The following is a 16,014-nucleotide window of genomic DNA, read 5'->3' as shown; positions in this document are numbered from 1 at the left end:
ATACATACATACATACATACATACATACATACATACATACATACATACATACATACATACATACATACATACATACATACATACATATATACATTAATTTTTGATCGCATATGCGCGTTTACAACACGCAATACTCTTGACTAGTGGTGCCCCCGGACGGCCCCTCCTTGTGCAAACCAAAGGTTTGAATTAATATATGGAGCGGCACGCTCCCCCTACTGGCAATTTAATACAAAACAGGGAATTACATATGGGAATTCACTGGGAATTCGACTAATCTGAATTCGTGCGCAATAGTAACTGGCTTGACACAGCGTTTGCTGGTAAGCATGTCATCGTAGCATCGTTGAAAATTGTTGGCATTTAAAAGCGCACGAAAAACTATAATAAAATTGAAATAACCCTAATTACGCACACGCACGCACACACTCATGCACGCACGTGTACGTGCGCACGCGCGTATACATGCACATGCACACGTGCGCACGCACGCACGCACGCACGCACGCACGTGTACGTGCACACGCACGCACACACTCATGCTCGCGCACACTTACGAGATTTGGGAGCTATGCAGGCACAGCTGTATATTTCGCCGTCGTTGAATTTCTCTTGCGTTTTGCGTGATTGACGGAGCAGTTCTTCAGTCATTCTCATGCAATAGCGATGTTTCATGTGTAGCGAATTCGACCCGCTGTACAACATACACTATAGCATGCGTCAGCATTACTTCAACCTTGAAGACGTACGGCTTCGTAGCCACGTGGGCTGGCAGCGGATTGAAAAGGAAAGCCATGCTGCACCACCTGACCTATAGTTTAATTGGACGGGACACTTGCAGGTCACACGTGGGGGTCACATGACTGTGACCACGTGGTATCCCACAGCTGTATATAAACTGCGGCGTCCAGCTCCAAAGCAACACAGAGCCAGCTTGGCTCAGTCAGGGAAGCTCGCGCCCTTCCACTGCTCTCTAGCTGCTGGTGGCTTGTCCCCCTGCTAGCTGACCATGTAGAGTGTAGCGGAGCTCGGTAAGAAGTCTACGTAAGGATACACAGCGCAGGACGAGGATCACGCCGCTTGCTGCCCCCTTCCTGACGTAAGGATACACAGCGCGGAGCCAGCTCGGCTCAGTCAGGAAAGCTCGCACCCTCTTACTGCTCGCGCACGCACGGACGTGTAAGTTCACACGCACGCATGCGCGCACGTGTACGTGCGCACGCACGCACGCACGCAGCACGCACGTGTACGTGCACTACATAAACAGCGCTTTCTATCAGAACATGAGGTTATTCATTTGTAAATGTCAAGCAGCATGCTTTGCTTCTGCCAACCACAACACATAACAAATACACTTCACCTGATCTATGACGTCACGTGAAACATCGCTATTAGGCCTGCGCGATGGCGTGTGCATGTTTGCTAGTGAATTAGACCCGCTAAAATTCGAGACTCTTCGCTGGCAGCAATTGATCCGTGCGCCGGCCTTTCGATTTGACGCACGGATCAATAGCTGCCAGCGCATTATACTTTCGTAGGACGTTCCCGCGGTCGCGTGCGCCTTGCCGCGGAACTGCGCGCAAGATTTGCGCTTAGCGGGCAGGATCGACACCTCTCAGGCGACGCTTCTCTGGTATCCGGTCTCTCATCTGGACCATATCACTCCGGTCGCATATCCTGACCAGTTATCGCATCGCCGTCACGTGACTGTGATCACATGTAGTATGTGATACACAGTAATCGCATGTGTGTACAATATATGATGTGAATGTCGCGCGTGCCTGAGCTAGCACAAACTATCTCGCTTGCGAAGCTGGGGCAGTTCGACGGCATGTGCTTACACACGTCATGATTGACAGGTGTTGCTACCAGAGTGACCTGTAGACTATTACTAGGGCAAAATCTCCTCTTTGTGAAATTGCTAGGCGCCGTATGAAAAGTTTGGAGTTGTTCCAATTGGCTCTCTGCCTAGACACAACGCAAACTCCACGCCAGATGGGCGCTCTCGCTCTGGCTCAATTTACACAAATTTTCTTCAATTCACGAGGGAGGTATCCTGAGTTGTACGAAGGCGGCGCTGCATGCAGTTTGGACACAATGGGAAGGCGGGATGACCCGTGGCGTTCGTAAACGTTCATACGATCTGCCGCAAGATATAAAACGCGAGAAAGCATTGGCTATATGTATCGTATAGATTCTACGCGGCTAGGTACAACTATTCTATCGTATAGGTGCTATAGGCTCTACTCGCTACGATGCTATAAATCGCATCAATACCTATTCGTCTTGCGCTACCAACCGGCGAGGAACAGGTTACCGATATATGCTAATCGATAGTCGATAGTCGATAATCGTGGGTACCCCGAAAAGTACAACGCTATAAGATCACGATCAATACCGATTCCCTTGGGTATTCTTGATGACATGTCGACAGTATTACTAATGAATTCCTCGCAGAGTAAACGCATCACACGCATATGTTACACAACGACGTGACTCAGTGATTCTCTGACCCTCATGACTAGTATTTAGTATCCTCATACGCAACTTTATTAAGATAAGCCTATCTACTGTCGCGTTTAATTCCGTTGGCGGTTGGCACAAAGCTCACACAAATACTTTTGTTTAAGGAAGAAAATATGACGACACGTTACAGTCAGCAAGACGTCACAATAAACAGATCTACTCAAAGTTATAAATGAGTATATTGTAAATTTCTGCTGTAACCTGCCAGTATTTGCCCAGACATGTCGAGTAGCGAGTTATTTATAATTAACCGACAGGTGCGGAAACCGCGGCGCACTATCAGTTAGCACCAGCAGTTGGTTCACACCGTCGCATACAATGCAAATACACTACATGCTAAAGGTGCTGCGTCAATATTCACAAGATTAAGATATCTCGGCAGATTGTATGCGGTGACATCAGTTATTCCTGTCATTATAAAATCAGCGCCCGCTCGCGACTGCCGATACTGAATGCGTATTCAATCGCCGTGTATAAGCGTGCACTATGCCAAGTTACGTTGTTCGCCTCTCTCTCGTAGTGGCCGTCGTTATTGCCTTAGCGGATTGTCAACAGGCAAAATACTATGGGTATGTTGTCATTTCATGATTCGACTTGTAGATTTTGCCTCGTGCGCACATATGCATTCTGATTCAGTTTTCAAACATGAAATTGAAATATAATTGAACGTTTTTTCTCTATGTATAGAGCACGCTAGGATTTGTAATGCGGGGAATGTGAGATTATGACAAAAATTTGTACATTTTACGCCACATGGTAAGCAAACTGCGTGGAAATTCGGGGGTTACTAACGAATAGCACCATTAAGCATTTTCAAAACTACATCGTTTGGCAGTTTTGGAGTCAAAGCCTTCGAATGAAATTAAATAGTGTGGGCGTGTTTCTGTGCAAGGACTCTTACATTCTCTTTATACTCTGTTTTATAATGAAGTTAATCAATTATCACGTTGAATCATAAAATCGAACTTGAATTGCAGCTTGTCTTATCGTAGAAAATGTGTTTTTATAATTTGAACGATCGGTTTAATTGAGCTGTGTGTGACTTTCTAATCACATCGTGACTCGCGATATGTCTTTAGCCGTGGGTTAAACACCTTCGAAGACGACTATCACCGATTCCTAATTATGTCTTACATTGCTGGATCCACAGCGGAATGGTACAGTTTAATAACGAGAATACGCTGGAATAGCACATATAGACGGGTAACTCCCGCACAAGACGGAGAGTTATTTCATCCCGATAAAATCAAGGCACGCAAAACTCGGCAAATGTAAGCGGTACCTGTACATATATACCTTCCGCATGCGTCTGCTAAGGGCACATCTCCGTCTTTTTGGCACGCCACCTATCGCTTGCAAACAATAATTATTGTCATACTTGACATATTACACGCAGAATCTACACATACTCACACACACGCACACACACACACACACAACACACACACACACACACACACAACACACCACACACACACACACACACACACACACACACACACACACAACAACACACACATAGTATATATATATATACACAATGACGTTGAATTGTGTTTCGTCTTTTATAAGCTATGCAGGTGTGGCCGCATTATACCCATAAAAACCTGCTGAACTCGAGTACTTGAATCGGTTGGAGTCGCGGGTGAGTGAAATGTTATTGCCGGTACAGTCACTTCAGAGATAGCGGTTTAAAGGTTACCAATGAAATCAAAAATGGTCACAAGTAAAACCCTTTTGACGCTTTTTGATCGCCTAATAATCTACTAAATAATTTTAATTATGATACTTAAAAAAACTGTTTCACGTTATCTAGGTACGTTATACGGGAATTCGGAAAAGGTTTTAGTCTGACTTCCAAATACTAACTGATATACTTTTATTTTCTCTATGAGTACTTGGTACTTATCCGGTTTATAAAGATGCCTTGGGTATATGTGTAGAAGGAAATCGGACACACGTATAATAGGGCGGTTAAATAATCAACGTATATAATATATATTTGCTAACGATTAATACTGGACAACTATTGTTTTGAACTTAAGCTGGACTTCTGGAGTGATCTCCGTGGCATTAACAAACACGTGATATTATGCTGCCGCCTGTATTGGTTAGCCCAGTCCACAGCAAGGATGAAGCATGATGTCATGATTGATGACGTGCAAAGGTATTGCCTATATCTAAAGTAGCATCATATCGCAGGAAAAGAACGGAATAAATGTTATAAGTCGAATAATTCATTTTTATATTTTTGGGATAAGGAATAATACAATAATTAAAATCTGATTCTGTGAAATAGACCCATAACGTGATGAATAATAATAATAATGATCATCAATGGCTAAAAACTAATTCTTAGTCTCTACCTCTTCAATGTAGGCTGATGGACCTGCAATCAGAAAGCGCAGAGGCCAAGAGAATTTCTGTACAATCTGAAAACTATAACCTAACAATATACCACCGTCACAGAGAGGTGATTTTTTTAAAGAATAGTCCTTACTGTCAAACACCGATTGTTACAACTTCACCTATACATAGTATACGATAGCACTCAAGGTTAAACGTTATTTTTGAATATAAACAAAAACGCCTTGAATGGCCTATACCGGCGTTAACCAAGTAAACGTTATAGGCCCTGCATGGAAAAATAAATAGAAATGATTAAAATGTCGTTAAGTAAGTAAGTAAGTGAACTTTGGTAAGAAAACGTTTGTCGTTTTTGAAAGATTGACGACTGGATACGTTCTATGGCTGCCGAATACCCTGATATCGCTTCCATCCACAACATAGGCACGTCCCTGTTAGGGCTACCAATGAATGTTATTAAGGTAAGAGAATGCAGCGTCATGGCGCTTGATGAATTGCTAATTGAATTCCTACTGCGGTTGTGATTATTGCTGCTCTATATATGTCTCCGGCATCATACCTTAGATTAAACGAAATTGTATTTATACTGCGAATTTAGAGCAAATCTATTTTGTCGTAAAACGATTACAAAAACACCGGCGCATCGCGCAACACTTGAAAATATTATCTGGAAGAGTAAAATAGGTGTTGGATCGGCTGCACACATGCACTTGTATAGATTATACGTTGTAGGTGAGGTATATCTAAACAATCTATAATATTTACGACTTTGAACTAGTATGTATTATTTATAGCGCAGAATTTGTTACTTCTTAAAAGTGAGTCTGTTACAGGGAGAGACAAGAGTGCAGTTAATTGTTTTGACATTTTAATTTATATCGAAGATTTCAAAACCGACTGGACGACGGAAGCCTATCGTATGGATCGATTCTGGAATACATGCTAGAGAATGGATATCCCCGGCCACAAACCAATACTTCATTCATCAGGTAGATTACACACAAAATATTATATCGCATGATGTGAGAATTAGGGTACAGATAATCTCATGGAAAGCCAACTATATAGGACACGTAGTATACATAAAAATAGCCGATATATTTAAAAATCTGAATCTAATTGAATTTATTAGTTTCCAAAATCCATCTCCGGAAGGCTGTAATTAAATAAATGTTTAGGTAACTTATTGAAGATTGTAGTTTGAAAAGAAAGAAGGGATTTCTTTAATTGTCATTATTGGAGTAAATCGTACACTTAGGTTACTAATGGGCAGTTGTAACTTCAGTAATAACTGCCGTGAAGTGTTTTCCGCATGTGTACGTTATTATGTATTATTTTTATTATATTCGTTAGATATAACGAGCACGGAATCATTATTTATCAGATGCAAACTGTAAAGGGGCGGTACATCTATAATAAGAAAACCGTTCACTTTATACGTGTTACGCAGCTGTTGACCAAGTATGCAGAGGACTCGCAAGTTCAGAACTTTGTGGATCAGATTGAGTGGCACATCTTGCCTGTCGTCAACCCAGATGGATATGAATACTCTCACACACACGTAATTATTAAAATCAACATTTAGTCTTTCAATCGTTTAATCTTAATCTTTTATCATGCAATCATTTGCAACGTCGTGACTGCAATATCGTGAACGTGGTCAACATTCATCTCACTACTGCGCACTGTGATATTCGTCTCAATGAATGTTAGCGGCAGCACTAGAATAGAGGGATCTCTCTATTCATGTACTCCTAATGTTACGGGAGTCCGTGCATCAGAAGATTTAGTGTTTTTGTTTTCTTTAAAACAGGATCGGATGTGGCGGAAATCTCGGTCTGGGCCAATTAATGGCTGCTATGGTGCGGATGTCAATCGAAACTTCGATTTCAAGTGGATGGGTAATTATTACTCTAGGACAATGAATTTTGGTAATGTTTTTTTAGCTTTGTATCGTGATGAATTGGCGTCATACGCGAAAACATTGTCCTAGAGAATTTCTTTCTCGTTAATACATGTCTTTATTCAGACGCACATTAATCGAATTTCCTTTCCAATTAATGTTCATTATTTATTTCAAAGTGTTTTACCGATGTATTCGTCGAAATCTTATTGCAAACGTTTGCTTTCCGTTCTATTTTAGAGATCGGTGCCAGCAGTGATCCCTGCTCTAGTACTTTTGCTGGCACAACGCCAGCTTCCGAGATCGAGACGAGGAATTTACGTGATTACGTACTGCCTCTAGCCAACGATATGAAAGCTTTCATCACTATGCACTCGTACTCGCAGCTATGGCTTACTCCGTGGGGCTACACCTCAGAACTACCGTCGGACTACGATGATTTGGTACTTTAATTACACTATCGCCGAACCATTCCAAAAGCCGCTAATACAATCAAGAGTGTATAATATAGACTGTAGTCTATATAATATTCTCTATATAATTTAGTCTATATCATACACTCCTGATACAATGATGTGTTGCCGACATAAAGTCTAGCTGTTGTCCTAAAGCTTTACCCCAACCCGTTGTAAGAAGAAATCGCAACTCACGGCAATTCTGAAACGTTACATATTTATAGATAAAGCTGCAAAAGATCTGTGAGCGTACGTTAACAACAATACTCTCGCCATGCGCAAGGATAATATCTGCCGTTATTAGATTTCGCGTATCGGAATCAATTCATTTATACATAAACACAGACTCATTCAGTCAGCATCGTGGTGTTCCCTATTCACTGGTCTATTTGGCTTTTATATGCCTGATTTTATCCACAGTATAACCTTGCTGTGAAGGCAACAGACACTTTGACATCGATGTATGGAACGGAATACACCGTAGGATCAGCAGCAAATGTTCTGTGTACGTGCACACATCAATTTCCCGATATCCTATGCTTCTGTTTGTAGTAATTTATTGTATTTTTTAGTATGACTTAGGGGTGAGGGCAACAAATGCATTGACGGCAATACATGGTACAGGGTACGAAGTCGGATCGTCCGCTAATGTCTTGTGTATGTAGACAAACCATTACGCAATGTTCCACGATATTTTGGGCTAATGAAAATTTTTTGGTTAACTGTATTTGATTTCCTCAGATGTCTATTGTAAAGGCATGAACTCGTTTTTCAATTACGCATGATGCAATACGTGGATGCAAGCTGGCTTTAAGCTAAATGTATTTACTTCATGGGAAAATTTGGCTTTTAAAAAAATTGAAAGTTATCTCACGGTGAGCTTTAGAAATTTCATCTTACTAACTGCACATCAACTGATTCTCTTCATTCGCACAGACGATCGTGAGTAATCGTTATACTGATGAATATATAACATAATGAAACTGCGCTTAAGGTTTTATGTGCATAACTAACTATAAATTTGCCTGTACCTTTTATTTACGAGTAAAGCTCTACTCATAATAATGCCATTGCAGATGAATCTTCCGGGACATCGCGCGACTGGGCTAAGGGCGTGCCAAAGGTGAAGTACGTTTACACGGTGGAGTTACGTGATACTGGCTACTACAGTTTTCTGCTCCCAGAAGATCAGATTGAACCGACGTCTGAAGAAACATGGGAAGCTATTAAGGTTATCGCAAGTCAGATCATTTTAGAGTTTGCATAGAATAGTAATTGGGGTTTGGTGAGATTGCTTGCATATATCCAATTCCAGTGACAACCCTGGTACATTGGGAGCATATAAAGGACTACTAAATAATATTGACGTATAGATAATGTGTTGATTTTGGTGCGATCGCGGGATACATATCATAGGAAAAGCTAAAGAAATAATAAATAGCACGGCGTCAATTAACTGATGATGGCCACTGTATTACTAGGACGTTTTCCACTGAATATGATATATTGTCAACTTGGCAACTTTGTCAGCTCTTCGTCGAAATATCTAATGCCGTATTAATTTATTTCATTGTCAGCGATAAAAATATTTCACACGTTTTATATACATAAGAACTAAAACAATGACCTAACTTCTCTAGGAAATCGCATTCTTGTCGCAATGGTTTCACATATATCTAAGGTAGTTGTCCCGTAATTGGGCATTAGTAAATCAATGTTCATAACGCAGTTAATCATTGAATATATTCTTGTTTTTTTATGACAAAATAAACGTTTTCTTTGAATTACATTTAACACAGAATGTTCTCATATCCGTAGCTATGACTCTGATGTATTTGTTGTAAAAATCGTTGACGCAAACTTTCACCACTAAACACCTGGATAAATCGCGAGAGTTAATACCTGCTCTCCTCATTTATAATTTTACATGGAAAAGTACAACCAGATCGTTCTGGGACACACGGTTCACGCATTATCAAAGTTAAAATGAAATGAATAAGAAATTGAAGTAATATAATTAAAAGTAGCTTCAAAATTGTGAGTAATAATAAATAATTTGTGAGCATATATTGGCGTGTATAGTTTGTTGATGTCGTAGCTAATCCACACGATAGATGTCGCTGAATATATATATATATATATATATATATATATATGTGTGTGTGTGTGTGTGTGTGTGTGTGTGTGTGTGTGTGTGTGTGTGTGTGTGTGTGTGTGTGTGTGTGCGTGCGGTGGCTGCGCAGGTGCGTGGCGTGGCGTATGTGTGCGTGTGCGTGTGGCCGTGTGCGTGTGCGTGCTGTGCCGTGTGATGTGGGTGCGTGTGGCGTGTGCGTGTGGCGTGTGCGTGTGCTGTGGCGTGTGCGTGTGCGCTGGTGCGTGTAGCCGTAGTCGAGCTGCGTGTTCGCGCAGCGCCGTAGCGCGCGCGCGTGTGTGTGTGTTGTGTGTGTGTGTATGTGTTTTGTGTGTCTTAACTGAAATCGTCTGGCTCGAGATCAGAATATAGGCCCTCGATTTACATCAATGGTAGCCATACTCTGCCAAGAAGATTCCGGAGACAGAAGTACAGACCCACGAGAATATCATAAGTTTTTGGCTATATCCTTAATTCGATCGCTAGATTTCCGCCGCAAGAATTCTGGTCGCTAACAGCATCCGGTTTCCACATTACTTACGGAGAACACGACACAGCGTAAGCGTGACGAGATTCGACGACAGAGACGCATATTTTATTAGGTATCGAGACGAATCTTGGAATCAATTTCTGTAAAATTTAAGCGCTCCCCATGTAGGCAGATACAATCATCGAAAGTGAGACGAATAGGAAATCCCGAGTCCGCAAGTTCAAAAACCGCCTGCCGATATTTGAGCTATGCGTTAATCACCTAGCGGGTTCGTCCGTAAGAAATGTTGGTTTATTCCAGGATGCGATTGTTGTGCTTTGGCGCTGTGCCAAACATTTAGCAGAATGGGCGATGATTCTTAATGGCTCTAAGGATTGCTCCCTTATATAACGTCGCGAACCTAAGCGTTGCGCTACATTAACTTCCACTTTAGGCCCTGTTAAACTCAATTAGAGGAATGCAATTAACTTCACAGTACAAGATGGCCGTGCACATATGGCGGTTATCCTAAAGTAGTAAATATACACATAAAAGTCTTTATCGTACGATGTCAAACTATTGTTATGCATGCTCCGTGAACGTATTGTGTTTTATATAAGACCCCATATGTAAAGTTTCGCAGATCATTCTATCAACAACGTTTCCGCATGGTTTGCGCTATCTGTCGTAATCGCGCAAGCCATTGGGCAAGGCTGGCGGTTGTTGAAGTCATCTTAACGAAATAAGTTATTATATGTTTAGTCTGTTACAATCTATTAATTTTATGCAATTGATATTACGGTATTTACTTTTTTTTAGTTTTCGCATGTTTGATTGCTTTTTATATTAGTCCATGTAACAGTTATAAAAATGTTAAACTATCGCACGTATATATATGTGGCATTTAGAACGTTATCAGTCACCTGTACTAAACAAGCTAGCGAACATGTTCACTACATGAGACAGACTATAGACATGACATACGAGCAGATATACAGTTAACTGATTCGTGTTTAAGAAATGCTCAGCAAGAGCAATCGTAAAACAAGCTCAGTAAAGCCCGGCCCTTCCCCGGCCTCGGCTCGCCTCGGCCGTCGCGGACGGCATTTCATAAATTATTCTTTCATAACGTACATGAATTGCGCATAGGCGCGTGTTTCTCATGCGTATACTTGCTGTTTAGATTTACAGCTTCTGATAATTTTTTAATTAGGCTTAGCCAATAATGATAATTGATTATTGGTGATATTATAGATCATATGATATAAAAATTTATCGAATAAGATCATGTACATAATTTCATGATGTCAGAGAGGTGGCTCGCTAATATCTAATTGTAAAACCTGATGGAAATCGGTCAAATCGCATCGGTATCGCAACATCATGGTCATCACACCAACGCGGATGCGCTCACACACACACACACAACACCACAGCCACATCACACACAAACTGATCTACTCAGCCACGAGAACTCACACAGCATGCCACGATGCACACACGCACGCACGCACGAGCAACACACACACAACGCACGCACGCATGCACGCACGCCACGCACACACACACACACACACACCCACGTACACGACACACACACACAACACGACACCGCACACGCACGCACGCACGCACGCACGCACGCACGCCACAGCACACACACACACAAGGCGCTACTATTACAACGTATCAGTCGCTAATCCCTGCCCGCTCGGAAGAAAAAATTCTTCCGACTCAACTCTGTCGTAATGTTCATTGTTCGTTGTTATCTCGCTCTTGGCGAGAGGATGTCCCCGTTGTATCCGAAGCGGGTGCTGCCGGTAGGGAGCGACACCTCGCTCTACGTGCGACGCTGGGTGGCGGCGTGGCGCGTCTTGCTGCGCCCCGGTCGCACGCGCCTCCCGCTCGCCTTTGTCGCTCGCACGGCGCCCGACGACAGCACGTCGTCGCTGCGTTTGCGCACGGACGGCGCGACGACATCCGGCATCGTCGGCGGCGATGGGGTCTCTTCGGCGACCGTCGCGCTGTTAGGCGGAGCGTCGGCCATGGCGACGGCAGCGACGGCCCGGCTGAGCAGGGCGAAGACGGAGGCGACGGCCCTGGCATCGCGTATGTCGCCAGCGCGACGTCGTCGGCCCGTCGTCCGCGTAGTCCGCCACGTGCGTCCTTAGCAGCGGAAGCGACGGCGGCAGCAGCGGCGGTAAGGTCGCCGATAGTTGCAGAATCAGTGTCGGCGGTGGCAGCAGCGGCAGTAGCGGTAACAGCGTCGTTAGCACCGGCAGCGGCGGCGACAGCGGCAGCGGCAGCAGCAGCGCCAAAACATGATAGTGGCAAAACAAGTAGTGACGTCTGCGTTAGCGGCAGCGGCCGCAGGAGTGGCGTCAGCGATAGCGACAGTGGCAGCAGCGGCGACAGCGTCTGCCGCAATGGCTGTGTCAGTGGCGGTGTCAGCATCAGCTGCAGCGGCGGTGGCAGCAGCGGCAGTTGCGGTAACAGCATCGTTAGCAGCGCCAGCGGCGCCGACAGTGGCGGAACCAGTAGTGACGTCCGCGTTAGCGGCAGCGACAGCAGAAGTGGCGTCAGCGATAGCGACAGTGGCAGCAGCGGCACGAGTGGCGTCAGAGATAGCGGCGGTGTCAGTGTCGGTGACATCAGCAAAGGCAGTCGCGGTAACATTGTCGTTGGCAGCATCCGCAGCAGCAGCAGCAGCATCAGCCGCAGCAGCGACAGCATTAGCGACAACGTCAGCAGCGGCAGTAGCGGCGACGGCGGCAGCAGCGGCGAGAACATCCGCCCGCCTCTGCACAGCTTCTCGGCGCCTGCTCTCTAGCAGCTGGTAGCGGGCGCGGCGCTCGCCGGCGATGGCGCGACGCCTCTCATCGGCCGCCTCGACCCTGCAGGAAGAAGACTGCCATCAGCTGCGCTGTCTGCTACACTCTCACCGCTATTGCCGTCGTGCAACAATTATTTAATGCAATGCAAGTTGGTCGACTCATCAGGCATGACTTTTACATTACCTTACCCTACTATTACATTATTTACTCGCATTATTTATTTACAGTTACTTTTACATTACCTTACCCTACTATTACATTATTTACTCGCACTATTTATTTACAGTTACTTTTACATTACCTTACCCTACTATTACATTATTTACTCGCACTATTTATTTACAGTTACTTTTACATTACCTTACCCTACTATTACATTATTTACTCATTTCACACTAAGAGTTTTACGTGGGCAGAGAGGGGCACATACGCTACTAGAGATTCATAGAACGGCACGGAGGCTAATTTGCTAGTATAATTATGTTTATGTATGTAATATGTATCTTCACGTGTCTGTAATATTCTAAGGAAACACGGCAAGCAGGGACGGCACGTGGTGCATCCGTGACTTGAGGAAACGCGGGTCCCGTCACTTCTAGATCTAGTCTGCCGCCACTCACCGATCGCGCGCCGCTCTCTGCCTCTCCTCCACGGCTGCGACGACGGCAAACTTCCTCACCACCTGTGCTGCCCTCTGGGGAACTCTGGCTATCGTCTCGACGCGCTTCTGCAGGATGCGGCTGCGAGCGTCGGCGGCGGACGTCGCCCTGCAACGAATCGCTGTGTTCAACCTCACACACGTGTGTGTCAATGAGCTAAATATAACAAGGAGAGGAAGCGCCGCCATATCTGGCCCAAATTTGGGTTCGGCAGAGACCCTAGAACAGATTAGTGTTCTATTGTCTCTGGGTTCGGTCTGCACAGCCGTTTCAGCTGATTATGGTTCATAGATGGCGCCCTTGAGGCGAAAAACACACAGCCAATCCGCTTCCTCTCCTTGTTATATTTAGCTCCTTAGTGTGTGTAACTCTCCGTCGTCTCCCGCTCTAACCGTAGCGACAGATAGCGCGTCCTCGTGCTAGATTCTCGCTGGTTCTTACCGAGCGTGCAGGAGCGCCGCCGCATCCATCCTCCTCTTCTCCTCGGCCGCCACAATTGCGCGCAGCCTCACTGCATATGCTGCCCTCTGTGGGGTGTTCGCTGCTCGCTTTCGGCGGTCTACGAGGAAAGCGCTGCGTGAACGAGTGGCGAGTAGGGCCCTGTAACGAGCAGTCGTATTCATTCACTAAATACGCGCACGCAGTTTTTATAGTGTAAACGAATGACGCGTTATAGAAACCAACAGGTAGACGCGCGTGCTAGATGCAATATTGTAATTATGATCACTATTATAATGCCTGCTTAGCTGTTTTACACTCAGTATCACCGGCGTAAAATTATCGTACGAGTTTGAGACTAGGCGATACAGCGCGACCATTACTAATCGTAACGCAGTGTAATTCGCACCTTTGTTCGTGTATCAAAGAACAGTTGCTGGTAGCGCGGGCATTCGTGAGCCGTGCGGGCGCGCTTCCAACGACTAAGTTTTCCCACTGACGTAAGGAAGGAAGGTAGACATCGCTGCCGATTCAAGAATTCAAAAAAATTAGTTATTAAAAACAATAGAAATACCTCTTATAACATTTATCTGTTTCTTCGCATGTTGTGTTCTTCTAATTAATAATAATAATAATAATAATTCAATCATATCTCATCAATTAATATGATTGATAAATAATTATAAAACACATTATAAACGGTAGTCCGGTTTGTAGATGAAAGCTATGAAATAATGGCTGTGTCCCTTTTTTGCTACCACAGCGTGTTGGTTTTAGAATAACATAAAAATGTCGCATACATCCAGGAACTTTTCGGTCATTACAGCAACGCAATTATCACAATATTAACAGAACTACCGAATTAAACGCGAGCTGGTTTGTTAGGATTGATGTCACGCAAAGGTAATTAATGTTTGCACGCGCATAAACATATTAATATAGTTACAAAGTTATATTCAACACTTTAGTAAATATCACCAATTGCGTTGTCCTACCTTTTACTATCTTCCGCTCCGTTATCTTTTCTGCAACATTTTCCAAGTAAATTTCCCATTTTGCGCTGGGCCTTTTTCCCAGCACGATATCCGTTACGAGTCCATGTGTGCTTCGCAGTAGCGCATAATAACTGTAGTGAACAGAGTACGCCTCCATGGCAACCATCGCTCCGTGACATCATGGCTAGCGCGCCCTCTACCGATTACGTCATTATTGTATTTATAAAACAATGGATATGGCAAAGAATTTTTATTTGTTTTAAATCAGAATCTGAAATATATAGTAAGTATACGGATGGGAAATACGCGTATGCGCAATACATGTACCTTAATGAAAAAATAAATTTATCAAAGGCAACCATTTATCTGCCAATAAATCCTAAACACGAATATACAATGTACAACTGTACTGTATTCATGTATTATAGTTATCTCAAAGTAGATAAGTGTTCGTAGCTTGTGTAGTACAGTTATTTAAGCTTGGTGGCCAGTGGCGGCACTACGGGGGGCATCCCCTCTCCCCCAGTTGCCCCCCTCCCAGTCAGCTTCTGTACAAAGGGTTTAATGACACAGTTCACAGGAGCAATGATAATATTAATTTTACTCCATAGGCCCAAAATGTTACCTTTCAATCTATAGGATTTAACCCAGTCAATCATGTAATTTGAATTCTTATTGAGTGGGAGACCTCCCAACCCTTCCGATTTTGACGGAAAAATTCCGCTTTCTTATTCCATTTTCTGCCACTACGATTTTCCCCTTTATTTTTCCGCGAAACCGCAATTTCCGTGCATAGCCTTTATTTACAACACTAGCGCACTACAGTCAACTTAGAAGTTTGGATATGGATAAGAATAAGAGCCCATTAACCCCAGAGCCAATAAGAGAACATTAAAGTGTTAATGAGCTCTTGGTCAAAAGTGCTCTACAAGCGTGTTTATTTCTCTGTTTAAGGCATACAGAGGCTTGATTTTTCACCTCAAAAATGCAAAAAACTCAGAGGTTCCGGGGGCTTCGCCCCCTGGACCGCACCCATTAGCTCTCGCGCTACACGATCACAACATTTGGCCCTCCAACATTTTTCCTTGCCCTCAGCTTGTCCCTCCCCCCAATTTTACAATCCCGGTGCCGTCACTGACTTCCTTCCCGTTATATAAATATATATCAATATATGTATATGTATGTGCGTGTGTGTGTGTGTGTGTGTGTGTGTGTGTGTGTGTGTGTGTGTGTGTGT

General features: G+C 43.8%; 1 protein-coding gene across 1 annotated transcript; it reads left to right on the top strand.

Moving 5' to 3' along the window:
* The first annotated feature begins 4,662 nt into the window (after window positions 1-4,662).
* LOC106808873 (carboxypeptidase B-like) lies at window positions 4,663-9,021 on the top strand. Its single transcript, XM_014811765.1, has 9 exons — window positions 4,663-4,693; window positions 4,906-4,999; window positions 5,253-5,354; window positions 5,778-5,882; window positions 6,344-6,454; window positions 6,707-6,794; window positions 7,037-7,239; window positions 7,672-7,756; window positions 8,328-9,021. Exons 1-9 carry the CDS (start codon window positions 4,674-4,676, stop codon window positions 8,516-8,518), a joined length of 999 nt encoding a protein of 332 aa, XP_014667251.1. The 5' UTR covers window positions 4,663-4,673; the 3' UTR covers window positions 8,519-9,021.
* Window positions 9,022-16,014: the final 6,993 nt, after the last annotated feature.

The sequence above is a fragment of the Priapulus caudatus genome, unplaced genomic scaffold, assembly GCF_000485595.1.
Source record: "Priapulus caudatus unplaced genomic scaffold, Priapulus_caudatus-5.0.1 Scaffold310, whole genome shotgun sequence".
NCBI lineage: Eukaryota > Metazoa > Priapulida > Priapulimorpha > Priapulimorphida > Priapulidae > Priapulus > Priapulus caudatus.
Note: the sequence above shows the minus strand (reverse complement) of the source record. Positions and strands in the feature narration are given on the sequence as shown.